A 27,332-nucleotide genomic window follows, 5' to 3' on the forward strand; every position below is an offset into this window, starting at 1 on the left:
TATATATATATATATATATAAATGTATCCATATGTGGGGGGATATAGAGATTATTAAAAAAAACAACATAGGAGTGGTGGGGTAGAGGGTGAGCCTGTGAGCAGAAGGCTGCTGGCTCGACCCCCGGGACCGACAACATCAAAATGTTGGTGGGACGTGAAACGCCTACACCTGCCTCCACCCTCAGTTACCCCACCTACTCCACCCTGGACCCCCGAGCAACGCCCTCAATCCCCACCATCTGCTCCCCCGGCCGCCTAAGATCGGCTGCCTAAGATGGCAGAATCCTTCAGGAGGTGACTCTTATTGATTCACATATTTTTCTTCATATTTGCTGTTTGTTCAGATTATTCATATGTTCAGATATTAGTTTTTCTAACACGTTTAGCTGTAATTAGTTATCCCCTGCTTAACAAGAAAGGTCATGTTCATGCTCTGATTGTTGAAGAATAGGTGGGACTTCAAGAGCACACTCTGGTTCCAAAAATACAAAATGGTAACCTCCATAAGGGGATCCTGCTGGCTTTAATTGCCAATAAAGACAGACGGGGGAGGACACTGGGTCTAAAATTATGCAGTCAATGAGTCGTAATTGTCACACCTGAATTCAATTAGTAATTATCTCCTCCAGTGTAAATGTAGTTCTGGTTTCTTTTTGCATCTCATCAAATGCTTGCTGTTAGTTTTCTTTCTCTTCAGTTTTGTTTGGTATCTCAGTGAGATCAAGGAGTTCTGTTTTCATTAACCTGGACTTGGGCCTGCTATCATTCCCCTCCACACAACATATATAAGCACATTTTCAACTTAATCTAGTTTTTACAATGCTCTTTAGTGGGGGGTTTTCATTCAATAATTTTCAAATATTAATGCTACTATTATATATACAGTATATGCACTTCTCTTTATATGCAGCTTTCTGCTCTTTTTAATCAGACTAATAAGCATGTAGAGGGCAGCGATGGAGAGTCATGTCTTTCCCAGAGATGCATCAAAATGTAGCAGGGCTGGGGATTGAAACCCTGATTATTCAATTTATGGATGAGCCATTGTCACCTTATTATCTCTTAAACAACTAAAGGACACTCCTTTATTTCCTTTAATAGGTTCATTTCTGGCCTAGAAGAAGTCTATTTAAAGTGTATTGAAAAGTTGCCAGCAGTAGTGATGTATCTGTCAGGGTCACAGAGTGTTCATGGCAGATTTTCTGCGAGGCAAACAAATCAATTTTCTGTTCTGTCGATTAAAGGACAAGGTCAGATCCTTCTCACTCAAAGCATTTAGTCTGACAACAGTAACAAGGCAAACAATGACAGAATTGTTGATCAAAGTAATTACACTTTTTTTTGTTTGTCTTGTTTTGTTTACTATGAGATCTTTTTCTCCAAAGTACACTTTAGTTTAAGAAATAAGAATCTCCCATCTGTCCTCAATTGCATCAAGCTTCATGTTAAATATGGAATTTTTTTCATAAAATAGATGGATGGATAGAAATACTTGGCAATAACCAAACACTATGTTCATTTGTACAATGCGATGTTTGTCCCAACAGGACACAGTAACTTCATGGTGTCTAATTGTCACCTTGACAGCTTTCCGTATGTCCTTTTGTCATTTCACAGCATGTTGTTTTTGCACCTGTGAAAGTGAGAAAATTGGGGCAACTTCTGTGTTCGTTATAGCAGCTCAGCTCTTAGGAACAAGAATAAAAACACAAAAGAAGCACACACACGGAAATAAATTTAGCTTCAACAACAGAGTCTGAACCAAATGATTGCCCCAAACTTGAGACCAAAGCATCTAAACCATGTGTTTTCAGTCTTATGCTAAGTTTAGCAGCTATTTATTTACTGTATTTTCAGCCGTACAGGTCGCCCTGGCGTATAAGTTGCATCAGTCCAAATATGTTTAATAAAGTGGGGAAAAAAAACATAAGTCACTTCGCTGTATAAGTTGCATCTATTATGCATCACCACTGACAACCCGGAAACGAGGGCCGTTGTGCCAAAAATCGACTGGCTGCCAAATGGCGGCCACGGGAGCGTGCAAGGGAGGACTTTAACAAGAATTTAACAAGATTAACACTTAAAAATAATTATTTGTTTGCTTGAAGTTATAGCAAAGGTGTGTCTCAGTTTAACTTTTCCTTAATAAATGCACTTTAATGGTCAAATCAGCTGCATTTAAAATTTGATTTGTAGGTGCTGGAGCATGCAGAGGGATGACTTGCTGTGCATTTCTTCGAAATTTAACAAGATAACCACCTAAAAACAATTATTTGTTTGCTCGAAATTATAGCAAAGGTGTGTCTCAGTTGAACTTTTCCTTAATAAATGTACTTTATTGGTCAAATCAGCTGCATTTCACCTGGGCGGCGCAGTGAAATGCAGCTGATTTGACGTTTGCTCCAGGAGTTCTGGAGCGAGACGAAGGTGGCTTGGTATGGCAAGCCAAGTGTCTCATTAATAGCTACTTTACATATTAATGAGACTTGATAAAATTAGTTGAGGGCCCACTAGTGGGTAAAAATGGTAGCGTTTAATATTTTCCATGTCAGAATGAATGAAATCGTCAGATCTCAGCCAAAAATTGGGTTATACCTGTAAATATGGGGAAAAAATGTATATTAGTCTTTTCAGTGCATAAGTCGCAGGACTTGCACATTTATGCAAAAAGGTGTGACTTATACACCAGAAAATATGGTAGCCCTATCTTGCATTGCTTCATAGTCTTACCTTTCAAGCTGTTTTGGTGACCCATTGAGAAACTCTTGCTAACTGGCATCAGAGGTAGTTACAGAACCAATCAGACTTTTGTGTTTTAGGGAAAGCCAGTATGATGGAGCTTGCAGTACCTGACTGTTTCTTCTCTGATTCTGAAGCAGGTTAATTAAGTTTCTAGTCACTACAAATGAACCATAATTAACAACTCATTTGCTGATGTTCTGATCCATCTCTGTATAACAGAGATGGTGTCATCGAGCACCCTTTAGTGATTTTCCCATCGCAGGATTGATTCTGATTATGTCTCTGACTGAAGCTGGTTACAGTAGTCTGTGCTCTGCAGCTTCTTGTTGAGCCACTTGCTGTTCTGGATGGATGTCTCTCAAAGTTACAATTAACCAACATCTGCTGCAGTTTAGCACCATTCACTGTATAAATGATGAATGTAGGCTCCAGGTCTGAAAAGTAAAGCCAGTCATTCTGTACTCATATAGAAAATGGCACTAGAACTTGCCAAAACTTGTTATATAGCCTAATTAGGCCATAGACAATAAAACAAAGTAACCTTTAGGGCTTTAATACTTTAATGGTTGTACATAAAAAACTTTCTGCCAGTTCTCATACTTGGCTTCACAGAAAAAGATTATAGAACTAAAACAACAATTTTTCACATCTAAAGTCTACATAGTGACAAAATGTTACAGTGGGTGCTTTTTAACAGGAAATTTTACCATGTAGAAGTCCAGCTCATCTGCAAAATAGCCTCTGCACTTCTAGCTAACTATATTTATTCTTTCTGCATAGGGACAGTGACATGCATTTAAAAATGATTAGAAAAGTACAAAACAGCAGGCTTTATCTACTGCTTGCACACCTAGTAAAGCTAAACTGTGTAACAATATCTTTGATCTAGATACTCTGTGTTGCAGTGCCACATTTCTGATAATTATTTTCCTTTTACAATGAAATTCTGTTTTAATGAGTAATGATAAATTATTTAAAGTTTGAAAATGAGACTGCACAGAATGTCAGGTTATGTAGAATATAGACAAACTTAAACTTGAACAGATATCAGAGACAGAAACTGACAAAGGATTTTTTTTTTTATAGAAGCTGATTTCAGAAGAGATATAAAAGAAATGAACGAAAAAGGAAATCAAGAGCCTGCCAGCTGAATCTGAAGGATTTATTTAATGAATTTTCATTGCAAGAAGCAAAGAAAATACTGCTCATGTTTAATGTAAACAGAACTTTTGTCCTGCCCTTGGTGTCGACAGTGGTGCTTTTTAAAACTGCGTTCAAGTTTGATTTCCCAACTAGTTTCCAACTGTTGGAGCCCACTGAGATTTTACTTTAATCCAACTCAATTCATTACAACCAGATTATTCAATGCTAAAACAGTAAAACTAAATATTATAATACTAGATTAACTCTCTCACCTTCTCTTGTTGGGATTTGAGGCCAGCAGGAACTGATTTATGAAAGCTGCCATGTTTTTTTTTATTTTTTAATAAAAAATCTGTATTGAATGAAATGTATAAAACAAGCAGGTATTGGAATTAACAAACAGCACCTCCAAAACAGTTACATGTGACCAGAGTCTGTTGTAAAACATGTAGGACAAATTACATAATATAATTAGAGATACTATTTAAACAAACTGGAAAGAAAAGGATAAAGAATAATAAAACAGAAAATGAAAATACAATTAAAATTTAGTCAGAGGATTCATGAAAATATAATTTGTAATTAGAAAGAAACAAATTAACTTTTTTATTATTAATCAATTTCAGGGAATCAATCAGATGTTTTAGTTCTGACTGAAAATGAATAAAATTTGATATTGAATTTGCAAATTTTTGTTTGTGGAAGAAAAATTTTGCGTATAAAATGATAAAATTGAGTACATGGTCAAACTTACAATTTTCTGAGTTACTGTAATAGCAAATAATACTTTGGAGATTTAATGGACATGCAATTTTAGTCAATGAAAAAACGTGAGATTCAAGGTCACTCCAAATTTTGGGGGATATTTCACAACTATAAAATAAAAGCGATGTTGCTTCTAAGTTTTTTTTGTTGTTGTTTGTTTTTGTTTTTTTTTGTTTTTTTTTACAAAAAATACAAGAGTCATTAATACTGTATCTGTGAATTTAGCAATGTTACAGTTCAAGGGATATATGTTATGTAAAATTTTAAAGTGTACTTATTTGGCTTTGTTAGAGCTACAGAATTTGTGGGGTAAGAGCCAAGTTCTTCTCCAATTTATGTTATCAATTTGAGCTCTCCAATGAAATTTACCTCCATGTTGTATTTTTGAAACCAGTATCTGTGCACCGGTGATGTAGGGCTTTAAGACCTGCCTACCTTCTTGCACACAATCATGGTGTTACATGACCTTTCATTTGAGCAAAAAATAACTGATTACAGATAAACATACTACTGAAATGAATATTTGAGCATTCAAGATGACAAAAATAAAACCAACATTATTGAACAAGTGTTAACAACTGATAACCACCTGACAGGGAAGATGGTCCTGCTTCAACTTCCATGTTCTGCTCCGAGCTCTACTTTAATAACAGCCTTTTGAGTTCAACTTTCTCTTCTTTAGGTTTGTGAATGAATTGTATCAGATCTTTTGATTCAGTCCCCTGTTCTGAGGATGGGTCTGCAGGCAACAGTGGCGAGAAATGACTCATTTTTAACAAGAATAAACCTCCAGGGGTACTAGGCTCAAGATGGTGGTCCATCTGTTTTGACCAGCTGGGGGTTCAGAGGTCAAGTAAAATACAACAAACAATTTTAAACAAACTACCTGAGACACCACAGAACAGTGCTGTACTAAACGTTGCACAAGCAACCAGTGCTGAAGCAAACATGGTAATGTTGATCGGGCTGGTTTTATGACTTTTATCTCCTAATGGGAAATCTCTTCAGTGGATTTTTTCCTCTGGCAAATAGTTTCCACTTTTCTTTCCCCTCAGTTTTCACCCTGCTGCTTTCCCTCACCACTTCAGAAAACTTAAGCTTTTTTCTTTTTGTATGCCTCACCTGCTACATCCTCCCACCAAACCAGGAGCTCCTCAAAATACACAACCTGCTGTGCTGCCTGAGCACAGCGTCTCACCTTATCCTGATTTTGTACTAGACAAAAAAATAAAATAAAAAAAATCACTGCTCCTCTGGACTTCATGAAAAGAAAATTGATTCCATGTGTAAAAAAAGTATTGTAATTTCCTTTTTACACAGAGCAGCTTATACTTTTGCCGCAGATTCCATCCATCCGTTTTTTTTTTTACCCGTTTCTTCCTTTTTGGATCACCGGGGTCACTGGTGCCCATTTCCAGCAGTCACTGTGGGAGAGGCGGGGAACACCCTGGACATGTCTCCAGTCCCTCACAGGGACATCGAGACAAATGAGACAAACATTCATTCACTCTCTCACTCACACCTAGAGACAATTTAGAGTTACCAATCCTAACATGCATGTTTTTGGTCTGTGGGAGGAAACCGGAGTACCAACACATGCACGGAGAGAACATGCAGACTCCACCCAGAAAGGTCCTCTGGCCGGGATTGGATCTGACAATCTACTCGCTGAGAGGTGGCAGCTCTACCAACTGAGCCACCGATGTCAGATATACTGAAATAGAACGTTTGGACTGTAACTCTACTAAAACACCTTTTCAATTGTGCCTTTTTAAAAATACAGGAAGAATGTCAGACTTCATTCATTCACTTCAGATTTACATTTAGCTCAGTTTTTCCACTCTGCACCTAATGTGATGCAAATGTTATTGTAGGGCCATAAAGGAACAATACTGTGAATTTACTTTTTTGTGACAGTAGTTTTCTCTGAAAATTTATTTATCCAACAATTTTCAGTCAGGTCATCTGGACAGTTTCTTTTTTTTTTCTGAAATGTTTCACTTTTCATCCGGAAGTCTTCATGAGTCAAGGAAACACAAAACACAAAAATGATTCTTCCCCCAAACAGTTTACTCCAAAGTGCAACAAACCAGTTATATTGGTGCTAAGATGGTGTCTATTTTTTTTTTTTACATTTATTTATCTGCATTCTGCAATTTCTGCTTTTAGATGTCACTATATTAAAAAATGCTTCTTCTTGTCCAGCTGCTAAAAGTAAAATGAGATAATGTTTTTACCATGGTCTGCATGTAGTATTAGCAAAATATCACATGAACAAGTAGATGTTTTTTGGGGGGGAACTCTCAGAAATGAATGATTTAATCTACAACTGTTTAACTTTAGGAGTCAATCCCACTCAAGATGGCTAACACAGCTCAGCCTTAATGGCTGTAACTCAGTTTTAAAGGCGTTACACTCAAATTAACTGTTTCAGTAGTTGAGTCCTCAACATAAATTTTAAGCTAACAAAATGCACACAATTTGTTTAAAAGTCACTAGTCAACTGTTTGTCAGCTAAATATCTCATGAATAAGTTGACAGATTTATGCTTTTTTTGCAGATTTTGTGCCGCTTTGCTTAAAACTTTAACTTCAAATGTCAATATAAACTGCATTTCTGTTAGTAAAATATCTCCTAAACCTCCATTTGACGTAAAATTTATTTTTTGAAAGTATTTCCTCACTGTACATCTGCAACTGATTACATTTTGGGGTCAACTTGACAAGGTGGCCACCACAACTTATTGACTTTAGCTTAGAGATGCCGCTAATGTATTTTTCACATGTTGAACTAAAGTTTGATGGTAGTAGCTGAGAGTCATACACAGCACATACTGCAAGTGCTAAGTTATGCAAGATCAGGCAAGATCTCACAATATTACAGCAGATTGCACACTTTATTTTCAAAATTAGGCTAAAACAGCTTCCACTCCATCATTTCTACATCAGGTGATCTTGGTCTGAAACTCTGGCATGAATGCTAGGCCTTTAATTTAAAAATGATGTGATGTCTTTTGACGTGGTGCATCTATAGTATATGGTGTGCACATCTGATTCATGGTCACTGACATTACTGTGTCGCTGTCATTCACTCTTCACTAGTGCAGTCAGTGGACCGTGCGGTTCTGCTTGAGTAAAAGAAAGACTCCATAGCAGCCATGAAATAATTCACTTACATTGCTCATATTTTTCATTCTATAAACAGATCCATTGACAACTGTTTGTGCAGACGTGCATACTTAACTTTTCTGTGTCAGAAAACACATGCAAGCTTTCACAGGCAGCTAAAGGTGCCATCGATATGGCTCACTTCACTGTGAGTGTTCATGTACAAGCACTAATGGCAAACATACACACAAGAGTCACTCGTGGGTGGAGCAGAAGAATTGGTGGAAAATCAAATGAAAACACGAGTCTGACTGACTGCAGAAATTAAACTTTGATCTACTTCCTGATTAAAACAAGCAGCCGAGTCTTTTGGAAACTCTTGGAGCCAGCCTTCAGTTGAAGGCGTAGGCCCTCTATTCATACTATCCATCAAGACCTTGACTGTAGAACTAGTGGCAGCCAAGCCAGCGTTATATAAAGCATATGAGAGTGTCAACAATGAAAACAGGAGAGACTGCTGCTAACAGCTCGAGCAAACTAACACGAACAGGGAAAAAAAATCAATTCAAAATCTCTTTCATTACAGGCAATTTGACAAGACAGAGCTGAAGAATAAAGAGTCAATGAGGTAAAAGTGTTCAGAAAAAGTCTTTTTCCCCAAAAAACAAAAAAAATCTCCTGACAGTATAATATTATATGGCAAGCTTCTGAATATATTTACTAATGTTTTGCTGAGTGAGACATAACTCATGAACCCTGCACAAGAATCATGAATCCAAAAATTCATTTGTCACTCGGTGCAATTAGCAGTGACTTCGAACTATTGTGTTTTGTCCAAAAGCCTCTCATGCATTTAGCGATGCTGGTTTTTCTCATTTTTGTGCAAATCTACTGAAACTCTCTGTACTTGACTCACTGACTTTATGAGCTAAGTTGGCTTTAGGAGGAGAAATGAGGCAAACAGCTCATATGGAAATCAAATTTCCACTAAAAATATTTAAGATCATGCGTGTATCCACACAAAGCCTGCAGTAATACCATTTTCCAACACTCATATAGAAGGATGAATGAGTGATGAGTAACCTCTATATTGCTCCGGTGTTCCCATACTTGGACAAGCTTCACAGAATCTATTTTGAATAGTCCCAATCTACAAAGCAGTACATCTCCTACATGTCCTTTCAAATACTTCATTTTCAATGAGGAAAACCTCAAATACGTTGTATAGAAGATTTATTTTCAACTTTTAAAATGTTATCCTTTTTAATACAAACTTTTTTGCAGTTGGTCAGTTTCCAGCTTAAGTTCATCAAGCTGTACAGATGAAGTACAATAGTTAACCAAGCAAAGAAAAAAAAACTAGTCTGCCTTGGATGGGTGGGTCTATGTTCGGCATGGACTCCATAGTGCATAGGATGGCCCGGGACCAGGCCACAATTATTTACCACTAATGATCTGAGCATGAGTGACCTGATGATGATGAATCTGCATCACAGATTAGAGAGGGACATGGGGTGCAACTCTGTGATGGCTTATGTGAGGAAATGTGGCTTAGCGGCTTGGAGGGGTGTAGCAGCAAGTATGCATTTTGATGTTGTATAAATAATTACTGAGGGAAGAAGATTCATGATGAGAAATTAGAGGAGGAAACAGCCTCCAAAAGGTTTCTGTTTATATCTCTCAAGAAACATTTGCTATTTTTGAGCAAACTGTGTGTGAAATATCTGAGCTGAACTGTGTGTTGAGCAATCATTTAGTCTTTGAACGTCTTATTTAAGTTTAGGCAATTTTAGACTTTTTAATGAACCCCACCTCACAAACTAAGTTGGAGAGTTCAATGCAATGCTTGTGTTGCTTTTATATTCCTGGCATGTGCTGGATGTGAGTCTGACAACTCTCCAGAGTGAAGCAGGGATGGGGGGAGAGGGGACAGGGGGTTACTGTATGTGTTTGGAAATGCACACAAATGTTTTATGCATGTGTGTGTTTCTGCTCCGTGTAAGTATGTTTGGACTTGGAATGGGTGCTTCCTGCCAGCCTTACCTCAACCACACTTACAGCAGAACCAGTGTACATGAAGATGGATGGGAAAACCAAGACCTGTCTGTAATAGACACCCAACGTATGATACTTTCATTTGCTTTGGTCTGGATTCAGTGTTTTTATGGGTCATAGACACAAGATCTGACAGTTTCAACCTGCAGCGCTAATAGAGCTTAGGATCTTATACTTGTTCCCAGCCTTGAACTTTGTGTGCAAACATCTCTGATGCACAAAGTCAATAACTCTCTAAAGCAGCAATTCTCAAAGTCTGGACTCTGGTTCAAACCTGCACCAGATGACGAGTCAATCCAGACTCAGCCTGCATGTTGCTTTGCATAGTACTGGTACGATTCATTGAGAGTGGTATGACAGCCTGTTTTTGTAGCATTTTGCCTGAATGTGACTGTTAGAGATTAGAAAACAAAAGAAATGTACACTTGGAAAGCCAAGTTTCAAAGATGAGTGGGTGGAGAAATATGCATTTATTCAGCTCTCATCTATCTGTGTAAGGGTGTTCTCTGCAATAAATGCAGTAAAATGCTCACATTGCAGCTTTCTGACAAATGAGCATTTAAATCAGTTACTCTGTCTGACAACAGCATGTTTTGTGCCAAGGTTTAGGCATCTCGTTGAATTTGGATGATGCCTTTTTTCACTGTTTATGAACCATCTCAGGGCATCTGTATTATTTATTGAACCAGTATGATGTAAAAGTGTCTTATTGTCTTTAAGTCCAGGTAATTTAATGTTTATTTTTGTGTGAAAACAAATTTTTTTTGTTTATTAAGGCACTAAAAGTAATTAGCTTAATCACATTTAATTAAAAATATATATTTTTAATTGCTGTGCATGTTAAGATTTACTCCAAAAATTAGAGCAGATTATGTTCCCAAGCAAACAACTGCAGAGAGGAAGTATCATATTTTTAGTATGTAAGATGTAAAAAAAAAAGAAAAAGGATTTGATTATCTCTAGTTGTTTTAGACCTTTGACCTTGTCATAAAATCAGATTTGGACTGTTAAATACAAAATTTGAAAACCCCTTCTAATAAATGTTCAAAGTAAGTTTTTGTTTATTTTTGAAGGATGAACTCTGCTGATTTATTGAGTGATGTTGCAAATTGCTCAATTGCTCCTTGGCCGGTGTTCAACTCCAAGTTCGAGTGCAATCATTCACTCAGAAGACTAAACAAAGTGGCCATTGTTTCCTGTCAGACCTTCCACATGTTTCCATTGCAAACAGTTCCTCTGAGGTCACCTGGCCTCATGCACTGAGGTTTTACTGTATGTGTTGTTGGAAAGTTTAATGATTTTTGTCCAATATGAGTGTTCTCTCATTAAGAAAATGAGAGGGATATTTGCTAACAAAAGCCCCGGACAGTGTGTGTGTGTGTGTGTGGGGGGGGGGGGGCATCATTTAGAGATGTTCGAGAAGCAACAGGGAGCAGCACACAGCCCCAAGCCTCATCATTCTCTGCCAGACACAGCCCACTTCCAGTCGATGTCTGTGCTGCGTGCAGGCACTTTGCTAAGTCACAATGATCGATCACTCTAGGTGCGTTAAACAATTACAGGGCGATTTGGAGTTCCATGCCTCATAAACTGATGGTCTCCCTCCATGAAACAACTCCGGGAAGAGACAACATTCTGGGAATAAAGTCAGATATGGATAAGTCACTCAAGCTTCTCTTTTAAGTTAATGAGAATATTAGAAATAAGAGGGTTATCTGATTATCAAGTATTCAGTGCATTTTTTTTCTTATGTGCTTTAAAAATAAAAGGTTTTGGTACATGTACCAAAAAGATAGAGCCTACCATTGGAAATTAAACTCCCTTTCACATACACATAAAGCAATCACATCCTCATACAGGTAGATTTTTATTATTCAGGTGACTAAAATCAGACTTATCCTCTCTTATCTGTTTACACGAGACAAGCATTTAGAACTTAGAGGAGGGGAGAGCATGGCTTGTATGTGACGCTGCGATGACGCACAAGATGGCCGGGGGTATGGCTTGTCTGCTCAGATGGCAGCCGTTATCAGATTATATACCTCCACCAGGTTGCAGGTCGGAGACTCGAATTGAAAATGAAGTTATTGTTTATGGCTTTCAGTTTGATGTTGATGCTGGATGAATATTTGCACATATTAGGTTTGTTTAATATTAAAACCTTAATGGAAGGAGACATTGTTTGAAAAGGGCCACAATGTGTAGACTGTTGTGAACTGAGGGAAGGCAAACATATCTTACTAAAGGAACAATTTATTTCTTGGTGTTTATTATTTATCATTTGTTTACAATGTGGAAAAAATTAACATTACTATAGAACCATTCGGTGGTTTGACTTTTTAAATATCCTGTTTCCAAACAGTGAGCTCTGCTGGTGATTACAAAGCCTGGTGTCATCATGCATCACTGCTCCTTTCATCCGTCACATTGTGTGAATCCCAGAATGCTGTGAATCATCTTTTCAAGCAGTTGTTGCAAATGCTTTTTGCTGCTTGTTTCATTTGCCAATGGAAAAACTTATTTAAAAACAAAGTCATTTTCTATATATTTTTAAAATATTTTATTTAAAAAAAAATTGCGAGGTAATCAGAATCTATTTCCTCAGTTTAGTCAACTGTATTCATGGATTTAAAAGAACAATGATGTCTATGTTTTTAGTTTGGGCAGGGATACAGACAGAAAAGTATAAATGAAAGTGAGACGGGTGCTGTGGGACTGTCTGCAAATGACAGAATCAGGTAATATTAAAAGCGTCAAGAGTAGTGTTTGTGTTTTCACCTAAATCACTTTGCGTTTTCACCTAAATCACATTAGATATTCATCAGACATTTATAAAGTCATTCCAACACTTCTACTAAAAACATACTCATTTGGAAAACTTTGGATAATTGCTTTCCTTGTGTCACTTTGTTGACAATTCCTAAACACATGTCCAACTCAGACATTGATGTGTCTTGATTAAAATTAGACTAAAGTGTATTGGCTGGTTTTCTGCTGCTGACAACAAGTAATGTTTGTAGTTTTAAAGTGTCTGCATGGCTTGTTTAGATGTTAGTGATCCCAGAAATATAAACTTGTCTAACTATTTAATCTTATTAAACCCAAACAATGAGAAATTGCTCTCAAACAGAATGATGTCACTGTGTGCAAATCCATGTGCACAGTTGAATAAATCAAGGGATCAGAGTCTTAAGTTTTTTTTGTCTGACCCTTGGGTGTGTTCATAGATGGCAGATGTATAGTGACCCTGAGGTGTAAATGAACAACATTTTTAAAAACGGAATTACATTTGAAAAAAATAGAATTACATTAAGTCAAAGCAGAAGTGGCTTAAGCAGAAGTGGCCAAAATGGAAGTGGTCGGAATTACATTTGAAAAAAAAAAAAAAAAAAAAAAAAAATACAGAATTACATTAAGCTTAAGTGGAAGTGGTCGAAAATGGCTGGAATTAAATAAAAAACAAACAAACAAAAAAAAAACAACTGAATTACACTAAGCCAAAGCAGAAGTGGCCAAAGTGGAAGTGGCCAAAGCAGAAGTGGCCGGATCTACATTTGAAAAAAATGGAAGTACGTTAAGCCAAAGTGGTGGATGCTTTTTTAAAAAAAACTTTATTAACAGCATAACACAGAACTACAGAACAATGTACAGTACACACACAACCAAGGTACTGTTAGCAGGCTAGCCTTTAGCCTGTAGAAATGCAGAGCTATGTTTTGTTCAAGCTTAATGTAGAAGATTCTTGGCAAAACTTACAGAAGTAATTATTCCCTAAAGTGTTGGCAAAAGGGAAAACTGTACATTTCGAGCTGTGGTTCCACCTCTGACACAACAGAGACTGTGAGTCAAAAATGAGGCACTGATAAAGTGATACAGACAGAAACAATCAGTCACAAACCTGCTTCATGCAGGCACCACTTGTACCATTCTGTCCTGTTCCTACTAGTGAAATTATGATGTCCCAAGAGCATTTTCACTTAAAAGCCTGACATGCAGCTCAAAGTGATATCATTCTTTCTAAAACTACCCAGAGGAAAACCTCCTCTTGCATCAATTTTATGACGTTAGTCATATCCTTTAATTACTCCAGTGCCTTGAGTGCAAATGAGCAATTACTTCAGTGCATTCTTGCATTTATCAGAACTGCTGCATCTGTTTGTTGCTTTTAAAGGCTTCCCATTTTTCAGGGTAATTCACTGTAACCCCAGCCTTGATTCTGCTGCAATGCATCAAACTCCAAATATATATTTTAATTCATGTGAGCATCAGATTGTATGAGGTAAGAAGTAAATGCAGCAGTTTTTTTTCTCTCCAGACATTGCCTCTTGCTCACGGAGAAGTGGTGCAGGATGAGCAGAGATTACGGCTCAGTAACTTCAGATTTTTTTTTTCCCTGCTGTTACTGATTGCCAGTGTACTCTGGAAAGCATCCTGCGGGATGTGTGCATGCCACGATATTACATACAGACTTATTACCCTTGACAGAAGAAATGAGATGAAAAGAGAGAAATAATAGAAAGAGCTGTTACCTGAGGGTGAAATGTCACAGAGCCTGCAGGAAGACTGGTTTCCCTCTGATTGGAGAAGATTGCATAATTCTAGTTGTGTCCTTGTTGTTCATCGGTCACTCTTTACAAGCTGTGTGTGGGTGTGTATGTGTGTTTGAGTTTATTGTGTGTTGGGCACTTGTCCCGAGTGTATTTGAACGTCTGGTTTTGCTCGACTTACTCACACTTGCCTCCATTTTTAGCTCCAAGTTTTTATGTTGACTTGCCCTGATTTCATGGTCACGGTTTCCCTTCTGCTGACCCCTTCTAACAACTTGTTTATTCTAATAAATGTCTTCACTGTACATCATATTCAAAATTTTATTTCACTAAACAAAATGTGAGAAGAATTGAAGATGAAAATAAGTGACCAGTGTGTAAAGCTAAAACAGAACGTTGAACCGAAGATGTTTGTAAAAATGATACAAACCAACAGGTCTGTCCTTGGGTCAGTCCTGGGCTTTTGATTTTTAAGGAGCAAAAGGACAATAAATAGGAAAATCTTCCCAAATATATGCAATGATCAGAACATTTAGGGGTTAATGAATGGTAAATGGTAAAGAGACTGCACTTATATAGCACTTTTCTATCTTATCAAGATACCCAAAGCGCTTTACAGAACAATATGTCCTCATTTACCCATTCATACAGCACTCTACAAGATCTATACAAAGACTAAGTGCTTTATCACATTCATACACCGATGGGTCACACATCGGAGGCAATGGGGGGGTTCAGTGTCTTGCCCAGGGACACTTCAGCATGTGACTGCTGGTGGAATTGAACACCCAACTCTTGCATTGGAGGACAACTGCTCTAACCGCTCAGCCACAGCTGCCCCACAGAATGAACAAACGTAGAAAATTAAAGACAAACATTACATTCATCCATCTTTAAAATTATTTTAGACTCTTGCTTGTGACTCTACGGACTGCTTAATATTCCTAAATCATTAGTTTTTAAATAAATGATTGTTTTTTTTTTTTAATGTGTTTTGCCACAATTCCATACCCCCCCCCACCCCCCCCACACACACCATTCAAACCAATTTCCTGTTTTCTTCCTTTGACAAAGGGGTTACATGTTGGAAATGTTTCTTCTGGCCACTTGTGCTGAATATCAAAGAGCTTTTTTAATTTATTTTAGAACAACATGTCACAGAACAATAACTGTAGAGGATGAAACAGGAAGCAACAGACCGTGGGCAGATGCCAGTTTATTGCCTGCTGGAACTGTTGAGGGGGGGGAGCAAGCAAAGCAAGAAAGAAAGCAACTTTCCAACTTCAGATGTTTTTAACAGTAAATTAAACTAATGCATCTGTAGTTCCAGGATGCTCAGATTATTCATATTCAATGTGAACAATCTGTGTAAAGCACTGATTTGAGAAATTAATGTTTCATCTGCAGCTGAAAAAGACTTCACTGCTCCATGATCAACTCTCTTTTTCAGACCAGTTACTCCTAACTGTCGTCCTTCCTGCCAGCTGCATCTCCATATATATATCCCTCATCTCTTCTCACCTGCATCCACTTCATTAATCAGCTTAGCAGGACTCAGATATGGACGACTTATATAGATAATTGCTCATCTGGTTTCAGCTCTGGATGAAATCTTGTTTGGTTTAGACTTGTACATATTTTGTTGGTCTTTTAAAACATATCTAAACTCTCCGTGTGCATTTTTTCAGTTTATTCCTGAAGGCAAAGCAGTCATAATGTTTTGGCCTGTGTCTGTGTGCATGTTTGTTTGTTTTTTCATTCAGGACTCATTTACAAGAGAGACCTGAGTTCAACAAAGAATTATGACAACAATGGACAACAGCGACAACAATAAACAGTTATAAAAAGTCATACAATTTATTTTATTTATTTGTTTTTTTTTATCAAATAGGATGGCTAAAAAAGTAACAAAAACAGCTAGATTCTAAGGCGAATGTAGAAAACTAAGAACAGGAACATGGCTGCATTGGTCCATGCCAGGAGTCCAACAGATTCTTAAAGCCATTTAGAGAAGTCAAGATCGAGAGCTTCAAATCTTTTTGTAAGAAATTCCAGGAAACAGGAGCAGAGTAGGACAAGACCCTTTTGCCTAGTTCAGTCCTGACTGAGGGTACACTGCAGGTAATAATGTCCTGAGAGCGCACGCTGTAGCTGCACTCACGCAGAGACATGTAGGAGGAGATGTATGAAGGCAGCAGACCAAGAAGTGATTTAAAGATGAAAATGTACCAGTGAGAGAGTCTGCGTGAAGTTAATGAAGTCCAGTTAACCAGTGAATACAGTGTGCAGTGGTGGGTACGATAATCACAGCCAGTTATGAATCTTAGTGCACCATGATAGACAGCATCCAACATCTGCAGGGTTCTTGTAGGAGCATTCCTGTAAATAATGTCACCGTACTCAATTCAAGATGGCCACCACCAAACACAAAAATGGTTCTAACTCAGCCAGACTTACAGGCACTAAGCTAAAACTAGAAGTGGTAGTAGCTGAGAGTCATCCTCAACACATACTTTGAGCACTATATTCCAAGATATTGAAATATCCCATGAATCTGTGCATAGCATCATTGCAAGGTTTGACAAAAATGACTACAACTCTGCACCTTCTAGTTCAAACCTCTAACATAAAAATTAAAGGCAACACACATTTCTCCAACGAATGCCAGGCCTTTTGACACTAATTTATTATTTTTACTGTTTAGCTCTTTCATGCTCAGTGAGGATCTCTGACACTGTTGTGTTTCCCACCATGGTGTATGACCTCTGTCACACTAATTATTACCTGATTAAGAATTCATTATTCAGAACAGGGTCAGAATATGTTTAAGGTTCTTTCAGGGGGTTCTTCTCTCTTTTGATGTGCTGACAAAAACAAACCCAGAGGTTAATATGTTTCGCATTTTCCTCAATATTGTTCAAGGAATAAGACTGTCTTGAACAAGAAATTTTCAGTTTGGATTTAGATACTGGGTTAGGCATGAAGTGCCTGCAATTAAGACTTTTTAATAACCAATAATTATGCTGCGCCTTCTGTGTATACTCTTCTGCACTCCAAGAGTCTTGACTTGTTATTAATGCGTTTGCAGCTTGTAACTGTGTATAGCAATGAGTGTTCACGTATCTTTTCACTCCAACGGTTTCTTAATTTTACCTGACTTTCACAAGCATGCACATAATTTCTCGCAGGACTTGGGTTTATACTTAATACCTCAGTGGCGAGCACAAGACTAACCTATTAAAGGCTTGTGGCTGGCCCAGACCATGTTGTGGTCACCTGAGAGACCAGACTGAAGTCGTACCTTTGGAGATTTACAGTGTGAGAGCCTTCCAGCACTCCTTCAGAACATTCCAGCCCCAACCTTGTTCTTTTTTTCAATTCATTGTACATTTATGGTTATTTTGACCAAAAGAGGCCACCATTAAGGGTATATGAGGAATTTTAACACATTTTAATATACATCACTACTTTACACTGTGCTGTTCACCCTCTATGATCACTCAGTTGGTGTACATATGGTAGCCATCTGGCCTGGCAGAACACTGCTGAAGCCTGGCAGCACTAATATGATCCATGTACAGTAACACCAACATGATTAACCCTTGAATACCACGAGGAAGAACCACTACCATTAAACTATTTTAAAAGACTCATTACATTTTCATTAACTTAATTCCACCCCTCCTGGATTGTCAGTTTCTGTTGAATCCAGCAATCATGGCAGCTCTAAGATACATCACAGATGTGCTTTGTTGCACCTGTTTGTGCAGCTGAGTCACAGTTTACCAAACCAAAACAGTCGCCTCTGCTCCTAATCTGTGTGAAACCCAAAGCCAGAGTTCGTGCAGAGCTAAAGTATATTTGAGGAAGTGCATTTCTTCGTGTGTCCAACTAAAATAGATTTAAACACAGGGTAGGAGCTGCACCGAGGTCTGCCTCACAGCTCCACTAGTCAACAGTGGGACAGATCGGTGGATGCAAACTGCAGTAGTCTGCCGTGTGACGAGCAGACACACACAAAAAAATGAGTGAAAATACAAATTTAGAACATTTATTGTTACTTTTCCAGGGTCTGTAAATATGTTGCACTGTAAAATGTCAGTTTAGGAAAGCATGCTTGCCTTATTTTAGCGCATGTCCAGATTTAGAAGCCTTCCAGTGGTTGTTCAAATTGATGGTTTGTGTGGATTCCAAGAGTTTTTAATTTTGTTTTCTATTACTTTCAAAATATTAAAAAACTTGGAGACCCAAAGGAATGACAAAAGGTGCAGATTTAGATGTAAGCAGGTTAAAGGTGACCCTTCCTTAAGAATCTTGCATATCTAATCTCATGATGTCAGTCCTCACCTGTCAAAGCCTTGAAGAAGGGAACTGCCAATATTTTTAGAGATGTGCAAATGTTGCATTGTGAGTAAAAGAATAAAGCACCTTCGAGTTAAACTTACAATGGACTGTACTAATTTTATAAAAATCTCCTAAAATGAACGTTCCTTGAGGTAGTATCTGCATGGTTTTGCAGTTGTGTCGCTCTAATTTTGAACATGTTTAAAAAAAATGAGAGTGACAAATTTTCTCTCGAGCATCATGGTGGCTCAGTTGGAAGAGCTGCAAAAAGGTCGAGAAGGTCGCCGGATCAAATCCCAGCCAGGAGGCTTTCTGGGTGGAGTTTGCATGTTCTCTCTGTGCATGTGTGGGTTTAACATGCATGTTAGGCTGATTGGTAACTCTAAATTGTCCCCAGGTGTGAGTAAGAGAGTGAATGGATGTTTGTCTCTATGTGGCCCTTTGATGGACTTGTGACCTGTCCAGGGTGTCCCCCACCTCTCGCACAGTGACTGCTGGGTATGGGCACCAGTAACCCCTGCGACCCAAAAAAGAAAAAGCGAGTGAAGAAAATGGATTGATGCATTTTGTCTCAAAATAGTTTCAGGGTTGTTGCTGGCTTCTAGAACATCTTAGTTCTGATGCAGTCATCTTCATCCAATTGCAAGAGCGCCATAACTGTATTTAAACGTCAACACAGTAGAAAAAATGTCCAAGCCTTCAAATCACACCAGTGATAAATAATAATTATTTTAATAATCCAAATGTGTTTGTTTCATTTTAAAACTGTACTACAGTATGTTTTAATTATTAATGTGGGGATGGCTGCCAGAGTGGTTCAAGACTAAAGCAAGCTAAGGTGAGCATGATGTGGGTCTGTGAAACCTGTGCACGGTCTACAATACAGTTTTTTTACAGTACAGTTTGAAGAGCACACAAACACTTTGAATTTATTCAGAAAACAACTGAAAATGTGACTTTTTTCCTCCATAAATTCGAATCACCAACTAGTCTATAACAGTTGCAGCCCAGTGAGATACTACCTTAAGTGACATGCCAAGTCTTTTCTAAGTATGCTATTAAAAATGTGCTGGGTGTGTGTGTATATGTATATATATATATATATATATATATATATATATATATATATATATATGGATGGTGACAAATTCAAAGGTCAACAAAGTTGAGCTGTTGGACGTGGTGTTTTATTGTATGAGTCAGCGACTGAATAAATGTCAATCATCTGTAGCTGGAGTGACAAGAATTGTACAAAGCAGGAAACAGTGGTTCTACTTTATACTCGTAAGAGGTGTAATCAAAGTGAAATGTCTGCTGATTTTTATTTTTTATGTGAAATGCTTTGTGAAAGAATTTCTTCATGATGTTTGTTGAAAATACATTAAAAACAAAGAAATTTGAATTTTGGATGCAAGTTTTTAAAGTTGTGTTTGTGCTCTGTGTGGTTTATGTACAGTATTTGACCACAACCCATAGAGTTAAATTAGACAACTAGAGAGCCCCTCCCTCTCCCGCCCACTCCCTCCATCTGTGACATCTGGAGGAGCAAAGATGGCGACCAAACAGGGCAACAACTCACAGCCAACACAGCAACTATTTGATTAACAACAACTTGACCTGTGCCACAAATTATTTGTAATATTTTTAGAAAAATTAATAGAATTGATAATTAATGTTAATTTCATATAACAATTATGTTAAACAGCTGGATGATATATAAGGAAAATATATTGTTTATAAGTAATGAGGATATAATGGTGGTACAGAGGTTAGAGAAGGTGGGCCTGTGATCGGAAGATTGCCAGTTCAACTCCTGGTACCGACAGCATCAACATGTGGGTGGGATAGGTGAAGCACCCACACCTGCCTCCAGTCTCATTTGCCCCACTCTGAGCCCTTGAGCAAGGCCCTTAACCCCCACCATCTGCTCCGCTGGGCGCCCTAGATGCCAGCTCTCTGCTCCACACAGAGGGCTGTGGTAGCTCGGTGGTCTGATTGTGTCAAGCGTAAAAACAATTGGCAAGTTTTCGTGCGAGTTAGTTCGCTGTGGCGACCCCTGAAGAAGGGAGCAGCCAATATATATATATATATTTTTTTTTTAACATAACGGTAAATCAGAGGACATACCAAATTGTACTATTTAATAATTTGTGCTAAATTGCAGCATGATTCAGCATAGTGCTACACTCTGTATAACAATATATGCCACAGAAGATAATATCTACTAGACAATTCAATGGTTTTCAGTGAATACATCGGCTTTATTTAAATTTTAAACACTTACATGATTAGCTTCAATATGTTATGATCACAATCATATTCAGGTAAATAAGATCAAATCTGTTTTACTTGTAAAATGAGACACATTTTTGTTTTTGTCTTTGGTTGGTACAACCACAGCACACACAGCTCTGTGGCATTATTACATTTTTATATACAGGATAGCTTAAATACATTCTAATATTATGGTAAATGGTAAATGGACTGTACTTATATAGCACATTTCTATCTTATCAAGACACTCAAAGCTCTTTACACTACAATCAGTGTCCTCATTTACCCATTCATACAGCACTCTACTAGATCTATACAAAGAATAATCAGTGCTTTATCACATTCATGCACTGATGGGACACACATCGGAGGCAAGGAGAGGTTCAGTGTCTTGCCCAGGAACACATCAGCATGTGACTGCTGGTGGAATCGAACCCCAACTCTTGCATTGAAGACGACTGCTCTTACCACTCAGACGTTATATTAATATTATCATTAATAATTTTACATTTTTCACCCAATCAGTCCTTACTGTTTGCTGTTTTGCCAATATCTACAACAATGCTAAGTCCAGAGGCTTTCCCTCTCTGGTTATTCCTCCTGTCCCTCCAGTGAATCACAACGTCACGTGACCAGTACACCCTCTAGTTGGCTTATTTAACTCTATGCCACACACTAAATGTCTTCTGTGCAGCTGTCTGTCAAATAATATGACTAAGGCACATTCAGTGACATCTTAATGGAAGCTCCTGTGTCCTCATTACTTCTTCTCCAGTGACAGTGCCTTGCCTGGAGGGGGAATCATCCAGTCTTCTCTCACAGTGGAGCTGACTATCGCAGCTGCCATATGGTGAACTGGACAGGTCCTTTTAAACAGAGGCAGGTGTTCGGTGACACTCCTCATCATGGATGCAGCTAAAGACAATAACTGTCATGGTATCATTTTTACCAGTAAACTACAAGAGTGTGTCACTGCGCTGTACAGGAACACCCGAGGACATGGCATTTCTTAAAATGTTTCCTGTTTAGTGGCATCAAGAAGAGGATACAGAAGCGCATAGAGAGAGCAGCCGCAGCGTCAGTCTAAGAGCTCCATCAGCTGCTCCCTGAGGGTAGACAGCATCATGCATTAAGACTCGGAGTTTTAGAGTCACCTTCCCTAAGTCCATCCTGAGAGCAATCACCACTTCACTGTCAGATTGGCTTTTTAGTCCCCTGAATCAAGGTTAAGGAGCTTGACAGTCAAGAGCTTGAGAGTAACAGCAATGCGCCGTTCGTTTTTACTGCATTAACTTTTGTTGGCACAATTTTAATGTTTTGAATTAGTAAAAAAAAAAGTACAGTTATGCATAATAGTCATACTAATTGCAGCTTTGTGCAGTAAACATTTTCATGGCCCTCGTCGTACACGATGAAAATAGCTAAATTGTAGTGATGAAATCTACCTCAGTGAGTTTTAACCAAATATCTGATGAACGCATAGACTCAAAAAGCAAAGTTGGTGGATTTTTAATACTTTTTCAGACCAAAAATCAACCAAACAAGTTGTGTATGGTCTATTTTTATAACATCAGGAATAAAAACAGTTTGTCTACTGATTTGTAGCAGTGAAAACTTTGTGTGCTTCAGTATTCTCAATATTCATATTCAGACACCTTTAGTTTGGACACATTAAGCAAGGTGAACCGTGATTTCTGAGGTTACGCTTGAAATGAGCTCTTTTCACTGATATATAATTGTATGAAAGTGCAGGGGTGCAGTTTGCAAGCTTAGTCCTCCACTTGTTCCAAATGATGCATAATGAGCAGTAAAAGCAATAAAAAGAAGCATTTTAGACAGATTGTTCCTGACACCTTTCTGCAGGTTAAGAGAAGCATATTCTCTTGAATATAATTATTTCATCTGAACTTTTAGCTAAAATCTGCAGTGGTTTATGACACCTGCTAGCACTGTCTCAACCGATAGGGATGTCTTCTGCTTTTTATTTGGTGCCATTCAGGTAATCTTACTTGAACAAAAGTGTGCATGAACTATCATGCCTGAGGTTGCATTTCTGTTCAATGTAGTAATAACAAACAAACAAATAAATAATTTACCTCAAACCATCTTACATGAACTCTCATGCCAAAAAGATATTAGTGCTTTTCAAGCTTTCTTTCTTGTTGAATTTGTTCTGTGTAGAGTATTACCTTTATGGAAGCCTGTTTCTTCCTCTTTGCTTAAAACAATATCTAAGTCGTTATTATGAGATACTATTTCAAAATTTTGCCTTAAAGTCACATAATGCTGAGTCATAATTTCACATAGTATCACATATTAATAAGATGCTAAGTCATAATAATGACAGTGTTTCATAATTACAAGATAATATAAATCATAATTTTATTTTGTATCCCAGTTCATGTTCATTAGTGCTCATCTGCTAACACAGACTCATGTTCGTGCTGCTGTTGTTCGGCGTATTGTTTTTGCACTATTAAGTGTTTAGCGTGTTTCTTAGTTTAGTGTTTTTCTTAGTTCATATCTTAGATCTTATTACTGTTTTTCTTTTACAATTTATACTTTTATTGGATGTAACTGGGACCCGGTGTACACAATTTCGTTCCACCACATGTACCACATACATTGCGAATGACAATTAAGAAAATTTGACCTTGACCTTGAACTTGATTATAATGTGACTTGCAACCTGTCCAAGGTGACCGCCATCTCTGGCACAGTGACTCCTGGATATGGGCACCAGTAACCCTTGCAACCCAAAAAAGGAAGAAGTGGGTAAAGATGATGGGTGGATGGATGGATGGATAGAATTGTAATGTGTCAAGTCATAATTACAAGAATGTATCTCATAATTATGACTTAGAGCATTGTTTTGCAGAATGGCAGAAATAGTCTTCCATATATATTTGTCGTTGCAAGTAATGACTGTTTTCTAAAAACTGATTTTCCTAGGAGGTCCACACAGAACCCACTCCTACAGAATCATGTCTGTTTTGTGGCTTATGTGGGCCCAAACACCACAGCAGCAATTATTAGTTCACAGTCTTCTTATGCTTTAATGAAAATCTTTGAACCATGTTTTGATTTAGATTTCACACTAACTTATTTTTATTAGAGCTTTATAAATTACTGTTTGTTCCCACAAACAAAATAAAGGATGCGATGATTTCCACAAGCAGCACAGACTGATTTAACAACTCATTATAAAAGTGGACATATTTAAACTAAAGCTGTTTTTTTTTGTTCCAATTAGAGGGATAAACTTTGTCTCTACTTTTAGCTCTTCCATATTCTTGTAAGACTTAGAAGAATGCCACAGAAAGCTGGAAATGAAAATTGTGTCTCAGCCCTCCCAGAGTGGAGAAAAAGTGCCAATAAGGAAAATCCAGAGGGGAACCATCAAGGCCTTCAATGCTTTCAGAGAAGGCCCAAGAATTCAGAACTTGTGAAATGTTCCATTTAATTTATGTTTGATATTTATTTGATTTAAAATATGTATTTTCAATGTAGTGATTCTTATTGTTTGCTAATTGTTCCTATTCTCTGTAAACTACATTGCAGTTGAGCAAGAAACCTTTGAAGTCATGAAAATACAGTCATCTATTCAGTTTGTTTTAAGTTGTTGTCTGAAAGGAATTTCTTACTGGTTAGGACTTCGCTGACTGCAGAGAAGACAAAGCTCAATCAAATCTCATGGAATCTCATGGAATCTAATGGAACCACTAGAAAAAACAACTGCTGTTGACCAAAAACAGTATTGTGTTAGCGTTTTTGTTGATTTAAAAAAGGCCTTCAACACTATTGACCACACAATTCTCCTTAAAAAACTGAATAAATATGGCATTAGAGGATTAGCACTACAGTGGGTATCCAGTTATTTGAATAATAGGAGACAGTTCCATCCATCCATCCATTTTCTTTACCCGCTTATTCCATTTTGTGTCACGGGGGTCGCCGGTGCCCATGTCCAGCAATCACTATGCGAGGGGCGGGGTACACCCTGGACGGGTCGCAAGTCCATCACAGGGCCACATAGAGACAAACGAGACAAACAACCATTCACTCTCTCACTCACACCTAGGGACAATTTAGAGTTACCAATCAGCCTAACATGCATGTTTTTGGACTGTGGGAGGAAACCGGAGTACCCGGAGAAAACCCACGCATGCACGGAGAGAACATGCAAACTCCACCCAGAAAAGCCCCTGGACCGGGGTTTGAACCAGGGACCTGCTCGCTGAGAGGCAGCAGCTCTACCAGTTGCGCCACCGTGCTGCCTAGGAGACAGTTTGTACAGGTAAATGATGTAAGATCTGAATTTTATTTTAATGGATGTGGAGTTCCTCGGGTTCCTTGTTGGGACCAAAGCTTTTTGTTTTGTATGCAAATGATCTGGTTGATGGCTCAGGTTTTTTGAAGTGTGTTTTATTTGCAGGTGATAGCACATTATTTTGTTTGGCTTAAGATATTGAACGGATGTTAGAGATGATACTGGTAGAGTAGAGTTCGTAAAAATACAAACTTGGTTCCAACTTAATAAGTTATCATTAAATTTGAATAAAACAAGCAAAATATTTAGTAATATAAATAATTTTATATTTGTTTTAAATAAGGGGCAGATATAAGATTTTCTTCTTCTTTCTGCACCCTTTTCATCCATCCATCCATCCATTATCTTTACCCACTTATTCCATTTTTGGGTCACGGGGGTCGCTGGTGCCCATGTCCAGCAATCACTGTGCGGGGGGCGGGGTACACCCTGGACGGGTCTCAAGTCCATCACAGGGCCACATAGAGACAAACGAGACAAACAACCATTCACTCTCCCACTCACACCTAGGGACAATTTGGAGTTACCAGTCAGCCTAACATGCATGTTTTTCGTCTGTGGGAGGAAACCGGAGTACCCGGAGAAAACCCACACATGCACGGAGAGAACATGCAAACTCCACCCAGAAAGGCCCCTGGACCGGGGTTTGAACCAAGGACCTGCTCGCTGAGAGGAAGCAGCTCTACCAGTTGCGCCACCGTGCTGCCCCCTTTTCATTCAATGTTTTTTTTATTTCTTTTTAATGAATTTGTTGCAAATGAATAATTAAATAAATAAATATTTCGGCAGAATGAGTTTGTTTAGTACCTGACAGGAAAATTAACCAGTCACAATGTTGGTGTAGAGCAGTGCCAAAACAGTGTTCTGAGCCTTCTGGAATGCCTTTTATTGACCATGTGAAAATTTGTGAAGCAATCCATTGCAACTTGTAAACTCAAAAATCCACACTGAAATTATAGTTGCTCTAAAAATAAAAGTTAAATATTTATTGTAGGTTTATGTTGATAATTTTCATCATTACTGTTATATTTTGTTTTCATTACATAATGTAATTTTACAGAAACAGTAAGTTTTGTGGGTTACAGTTGAATTTTAGTGTGAAATATTTAAATTACATGTACATGAATACAAGAGACCTGTTGATCCGCAGTGCATGCTGGGTAGTTGTGACACAGAAATGGTGGACTGTTTTGGGTTATGTGCTATAAAGGTTTGTCCTTGTTGGTTGTGTGTAGTGTTGTGTAGGCATTGATGATTAGGTTGTTGTTTGAGACTGTAGAAAAAAGATGCTTTAGCTACTGATGTTTTTATTGCTGCAGCAAAAAATGAAACAAATGGCTCTGTGGTTCCTGGATGCTCAGATGATACATATTCATTGCAAACAATCCATAAGAAACTCTGATAGTCGCAGTTCGTCACTGTGGAAGTGTGCATGAACTATTACACATTTTTACTTTTGGGACAGTCTGACAGTTATAAGTAGGCATCATAATTACTGCACTGTATCACCTCCGTTCCTCTCTCAGCCACATTCTCACACTTGGTGTGGATAATTGCTCTACGTCTCATTTGGTGAAACTCAGAGGGCTTTCACATTATTGCTATAAATGTATGAATTGGTATAATCAGCTGTCTGTTTTAAGACATTTATTAAAACATTATCAGGTATAGTATTATTTCATATGCTGACTGAATCTGAGAACATATTTAAACTCTCACTAACTGCTCACTCTGCCATGACACTGATGAAATGCTGAACTCTTTTTAAATGTTTTTTTTCCACTTTTCCTCAGGTGTGCTCAGCCTACCTGAGGGTCTGACTCTTCACAGGGACCAGCAGCAGCAGAGAGCGGGGAAGAGCAGGGAGGGAAACCCCTACAGTCAGTCCGAGCTGCGTGCCATAGAACAGTGCTTACTGGCCACAAGGGTGGGGAGCATATCTGAACTCAGTAAGTTGTAAAATAGATGTTTATGATTCCTTTCACCCGATTTAATTTCTTTCCTTCTTTTCCAAATCCCCTAT

General features: G+C 38.0%; 1 protein-coding gene across 1 annotated transcript in view; it reads left to right on the forward strand.

Annotated features, from left to right (window-relative positions):
* btbd11b (BTB (POZ) domain containing 11b) overlaps window positions 1–27,332 on the forward strand; it is a 131,037-nt gene that overhangs the window by 59,275 nt on the left and 44,430 nt on the right. The window contains exon 2 of the mRNA XM_037683187.1: window positions 27,103–27,258. Coding sequence (XP_037539115.1) covers window positions 27,103–27,258 — 156 coding nt within the window. The remainder of the gene's footprint in view (window positions 1–27,102; window positions 27,259–27,332) is intronic.

This window comes from Nematolebias whitei, chromosome 10 (assembly GCF_014905685.2).
Source record: "Nematolebias whitei isolate Nwh7 chromosome 10, NemWhi1, whole genome shotgun sequence".
In the NCBI taxonomy this organism is placed as follows: domain Eukaryota; kingdom Metazoa; phylum Chordata; class Actinopteri; order Cyprinodontiformes; family Rivulidae; genus Nematolebias; species Nematolebias whitei.